This window comes from Eulemur rufifrons, chromosome 17 (assembly GCF_041146395.1).
Source record: "Eulemur rufifrons isolate Redbay chromosome 17, OSU_ERuf_1, whole genome shotgun sequence".
Lineage (NCBI taxonomy): Eukaryota > Metazoa > Chordata > Mammalia > Primates > Lemuridae > Eulemur > Eulemur rufifrons.
Window position 1 is genome coordinate 53,155,439 of NC_090999.1, and position 6,000 is coordinate 53,161,438.

Consider the following 6,000-nt stretch of genomic DNA (forward strand, 5'->3'; position numbering starts at 1 on the left):
TATTTGGAGATTGGCTAAGGAGTCTGGAGCAAATAAGGAGGAAGAGGGCTAATGCTGAAGGATTCCAAATAGAGTTTTTGAGTTCATGAGACAGCTTTTCTGTTAAGAGACTATCTAAGGCATTTTAAACCTCAGATCTAAATCGAGCATATGAAAAAGGAGATATAATTTATTGATGTTGGCTCCTAACAGGCTCTGAAAAAAATAATTTATTGATAAACAAAAAAGATTACTACACAATCAAGAAATCTTGGTAAATGAATATGAACTATAGATTTAATAATTTTGTTTATAATTAAAATATCTTGTAGCTGCTTTAAATTTAGAGCTTTTGTAAATTTTTCTCCTCATTCTATTTGTTCAAATCTAATAATTCATTTCACAAAAATACTTTGGTACTAATAATCCTATTATATTATGTTTATTTGGTAGTGTTATCAGTTCAGTGGATGGAATATCATTACAAGGATTTCCAAGTGAAAAAATAAAACTGGAAGCGGATTTTGAAACTGATGAGAAGATTGTAAAGTGCACTGAGGTAACTGAGAAAGAAAGTTCCTCCTCTGTATATGCTGTTTTGATATGGTTTTGTTTTTTGAACTTGGAGATTGTACATACTCAACCTCTGAATATTTAAGCGTAGCTTGTTACACTTTTTACATTATACTGTGAGACACACACGTTTCCACCCCAGACTTTTTTTTTTTTGCAGCCCAACTTCAAATCTTTTTTATTTCAAAATATTAAGGGAGTACAAATGATTTCAGTTACATGGATCACTTTTGTAATGCTTGAGTCACAGCTATAAATGTGCCCATCACCCAAACAGTGTTCATTGTACCTGTTAGGTAGGTTTTCGCCCATTCCCTTCTTCTCCCTCCCCCTGCTTGATTTCCACTGAGTTTTACTTCCCCCTAGACTGTCTTTTATGCACCAGATTTGGATTTCCATAGGCTTAGTGCAGGTCATATGGTGGTACTGCCTGCCAGCTAACAGTTAAGTTTTAGCAGCATTGCCATATTTCTACTACAATATGTCATTTGCCCATATTATCATCATTTTCCTCTTATTTTACAAAAAATGAAATATTTTGTAATTAATTGATAATCAGTATTCACGTATGAAAGTTATTTTTGCATGTTCCAATTTTTTTGAAAAATAAGAGGATAGAAACTTAACTTCATATAGATGTCCTTATAGGATGAATTCATTAGTACCCTTCTCTAAACTAAGTTAACAAGGCTTTCATTGCTACAAGTAGTTAAGTTCCATTCCCATGTTCCATAACCTTTGGTTTTGAGTTTTTATTTATAGTATAAATCAAGCTATAGATAAAGAATTCTCTCAACAAGTGATTTTCATGGTACTTTACATTAGAATTTTATTAAAGTTGAATTGAAAGCAGCAATTGTTGCATTTTTAAAGTTACTTTTAACCTTAATCATGACTTGTTTCCTAATTTAAATACATTTCAGGTGTTCTACTTTCCAAAGGACCAGGATTTATCTATTTTATCAACTTATTACCAGTTTGCAAAAGAAATAGCCATGGCTTGTAGTGCTGCACTGTGCCCTCACCTGAAAACTCTAAAGAGTAATGGAATGAATAAAATTGGACTCAGAGTTTCCATTGACACTGATACGGTGAGGCATGTTTTTGTGATGTATTTTTGAAATTAATGTGAGGCATGTTTTTGTGATGTATTTTTGAAATTAATGTCTTGCATATTTAAAAAATGAAACATTTTTTCTTTAACCTTTTATTTTGGGATAAAAGAAGGAAGCTAAACTTTGTTGGGCATCAACTGTATGCTACACACTTCACATATATTATATCTATTAATCTCCACAACAGGGGTCAGCAGACTTTTTCGTAAAAGGACAGACAGTAAATATTTTAGACATTGTAGGCAGTATGGTTTTTTCACAACTACTCAACTCTGCCATTATAGTGGGAAAGCAGCCATTGACGTATGTAAAGAGGAGTGTGGCTGTGTTCCAGTGAAACTTTGTTTATCCAGCAGGGCCAGGTGTGGCCTACAGGCCATAGTTTGCTGCCCCCTGCTCCATGACTATCCTGCCTGATAGGCAGGGTTTTAAATTTACTTATTCTGAATAGATTCTATATATACTTGATTTAAAATCTTAAAAGTATAAATGTGGATGTATAACAGGACCACGTCATTGAACATTTCCAGAGGGCAGCATTCACACTGTATTCTATGTCATTGGTAGACCTTGGAGATACTCACTCCAGGCTACAATGTAAATAGTTCCCAGTAGAGTTGTGTAAGGCAACAGCCCTGGAAATAATCTCTTTCCTACCCTCAACTCCCAACCCTTCAGTTTCCCTCCATACCCTCCCTCGTCTTCCCTCCCAGCCAAGCAGTCAGTGTTACTCATTTCTTACATATTCTTTGTGATTATATGCATGTACAAGCAAATAGGTGCGTTTGTACTTTTTGTCCCCCCTCTTTTACACTATTTTTTCCCATACATCTTTAACTTAATGTATCTTACAAATATTATGGATTAGTATTTATCCTTTTTAACAGTTGCATAGTAGTAGTAGATTATATAAATGTACCATAATTTACTTAACTAGTCCTTTCTGCATATTTGGTATATGTTGATTGACATTTTTAGGTTGTCCACAGTATTTTGCTTTTGCATAAGTGTGAGTATAAAATCCACAAGAAAAATTCCTAGAAGTAGAATTGCCAGGTTTGAGTATGTACTCAAAAGATACTATCATATTATCCCCAATAGAAGTTATGCCAATTTATATTTCCTTCCAGCATTTGTAAGAGAGCTCTTTCCCTCACATCCTTATCAAAGAAGTATGTAATCTAATTTTTGAATTTTGACAATTTGATAGGTGAAAAATAATATCCAAGTATTAATGTGCATTTCTCTTAACAATGAGTGATGATCATCTCACATGTGAGAGACATTTGTTTTTCTTTGAACTTTCAATTCATATCTATTATGTATATTTATTTTGTAACTATTTCCAACAACCAATATAGATTTTCAAAGCAGATTCTTTATTAGAATGGTTAATCTAAACATGGGTAAGTTCATATGCTGAAAGTTTGCTTTTCTCCAGCTAGGATATGTTATACTCATAGTTCTCATATTAGAAAGAGGAAGTTTTGTTTTCATCTCACTGTTAGAAGTCCCTTTTTGGCTGGGCGTGGTGGCTCACGCCTGTAATCCTAGCACTCTGGGAGGCCGAGGCGGGAGGATCGCTTGAGGTCAGGAGTTCCAGACCAGCCTGAGCAAGAGTGAGACCCCGTCTCTACTAAAAATAGAAAAAATTAGCCGGGCATGGTGGTGCTTGCCTGTAGTCCCAGCTACCTGGGAGGCTGAGGCAGGAGGATCGCTTGAGCCCAGGAGTTTGAGGTTGCCGTGAGCTAGGCTGACACCACGGCACTCTAGTCCAGGCAACAAAGTGAGACATTGTCTCAAAAAAAAAAGAATCCCCTTTTCAAGGAAGTACCTCATAGTTATTTGAGTAAGCATTGTTAATGTTTTCTTTAGTCAAATGAATTAATATGTAATTTCCACCAACATTAAATTCTAATATTAAATATTATTGCAATAGCAAATTTGAAATTTTTTTTTTTTTTTTTTTTTTGAGACAGAGTCTGGCTCTGTTGCCCGGGCTAGAGTGCTGTGGCATCAGCCTAGCTCACGGCAACCTCAAACTCCTGGGCTCAAGCAATCCTTCTGCCTCAGCCTCCCGAGTAGCTGAGACTACAGGCATGAGCCACCATGCCCGGCTAATTTTTTCAATATATTTTTAGTTGTCCAGCTAATTTCTTTCTATTTTTAGTAGAGACAGGGTCTTCCTCTTGCTCAGGCTGGTCTCGAACTCCTGACCTCGAGCGACCCTCCTGCCTCGGCCTCCTAGAGTGTTAGAATTACAGGCGTGAGCCACCGGGCCCGGCCTAAATTTGAAATATTTTTAAGTGTTTTTAAATACCATAGGTTTTTAAAATTGCCTAATCCCTCTAATGTGTTTATGTATACACTGAGAGGAAACCTAAGTCTCACTTAGTGGCAATTTAATTTTTATAATATCCATGGGAGGGACAATTATAATTTATGTAGTAGACAAATATAGGAGAATATAGAATATTTTTTATAAATAATATATCAAGTATTTTATTAACAGCTTAGACTGATATTTTAAAATATTTTAATTATTTTATGTTGATATTGTTAGCTAAATAAGATTGCTCATTTTCTAGGGTTGTCTTATCAAGATTTTTTTTTTCCAGGTTGAATTTCAGGCAGGATCTGAAGGCCAACTTCTGCCTCAGCATTATCTAAATGATCTTGACAGTGCACTGATACCTGTGATCCATGGTGGGACCTCCAACTCTAGTTTACCATTAGAAATAGAATTGGTATTTTTCATTCTAGAAAATCTTTTTTAGTGAAAGAATGTGCTATATTATATACTGCAAACTGATTTGTTAAAACTAACTCTAGCCCTTAAGCTGAAATGCCACAAACACTAAAAGTAAATACGTCTGATGTTTGAAACACATAAGCTTTGCTCTTTAGGCAGAAATGATCTTTTTAAATCATTAGCACAATATTTAAATATCTAAAAATGTAAGAGATCACAGTTTTTGAAGCTTTACAATTAATTTAAGTACTAAAAAGACAAGGATTTCTTCTATCTTTAAGAAATTTATAGCATTTACTGTGTTATTTAAATGCTAAGCCAAAGTATCTGCACTTAGGTATACCTCTTTATGCCAAGAATGATTTTAATGAAGGCCCTTTTCAGATGTAACCTTATGAAGGAAATATCTGTTTTGTGTATATGCCGGTTAGAATACTGGTTTCTAAAGTGTCAAAAATGTATTTCAATGGCACAGGCGAGTTTTGAGATCTTAGACTTATAATTCTTTGAATAAAGCTGATAACTTATTTGTATAATTGGATTGGAGACCTATCTCCATGATTAGATAAACTGATTATTTGGATTAAAATCAGAATTTTGCCTTTTTTCTTCTCAAATTATTGATAATATATATATAAAACACACACACATATATAGTTTTTCCTGATTAAATGGGTATTCTTAAAATAATTGTGGGTGCTTCAGGATTTTGTGCTTCTATATTTAAGCATATTGTTTTTATAGCAAGAACATATGATTCTGAATGTGTTTTATAAATTTTAATAATTTATATATAAGTAATATTTTTGTATCATAGTGTATTATTTTTCCTCCTTTTCTTCCAAATTATACCACTGTATTTACCACTTCTAAGACTGATTGAGGACTGGCCAGATGACCTTGAAGTAGTCATTATGTAGCAATAAATGAAGCCTGAAACAGGTTTTTTACTTCCACTGTAATCCTTAGAAATCTCATGGCAAATCTGCATATTTTCATTGACACCAATGTATTAAGTGTAAATTTTAATGAACTAATTACTTTTGCATATTTTAAATTCTTTATATGGTATTTTTTTATAACAGGCTATTAGCATACGTTAAATTCTATGTACTTTAAATTGTTACAGAGCTTGCTTCTTCAACTTCAAACAGCAAAAAAAAAAAAAAAAGTAAAGGTCATATTTTAGTCCTGTCATTTAAGTTATATAAAATTTAATCATTATTTTGATACTTTTAAAATTCTTATGTGAAATATATATGTTTTTGTATGAAAAACCACTCATACATCTGAAGAAAAAGAAGCAACACTAAATAGCCCTGTTGTAAGAAAAATATTTATGAAGCATCTCAACTTGAAGATCAAGTCAATGTTATAACTCAGGACCTGAGGTCTCGAGCTAGGAGAGACTGAGAACTTTAAAAGTTTGAGCATATGATTCCAACTGAATCACATCTGTAGTACTAGCCAAAGACACAGTTTAGAGGAGAATATCAGCCTCTGGAAATAGTACTCTATGAACAACGTAAAATGTTGCAGATATTAAATAAAATAGCAACATGTGATAACTTGTGAAGTTTG

General features: G+C 33.5%; 1 protein-coding gene across 1 annotated transcript in view; it reads left to right on the top strand.

Moving 5' to 3' along the window:
• The window catches only part of ZFYVE16 (zinc finger FYVE-type containing 16), a 44,498-nt gene extending 39,538 nt beyond the window's left edge, over positions 1–4,960 (top strand). Inside the window, exons 15-17 of the mRNA XM_069492792.1 lie at positions 433–538; positions 1,476–1,643; positions 4,286–4,960. Coding sequence (XP_069348893.1) covers positions 433–538; positions 1,476–1,643; positions 4,286–4,444 — 433 coding nt within the window. The 3' untranslated portion in view covers positions 4,445–4,960. The remainder of the gene's footprint in view (positions 1–432; positions 539–1,475; positions 1,644–4,285) is intronic.
• Positions 4,961–6,000: the final 1,040 nt, after the last annotated feature.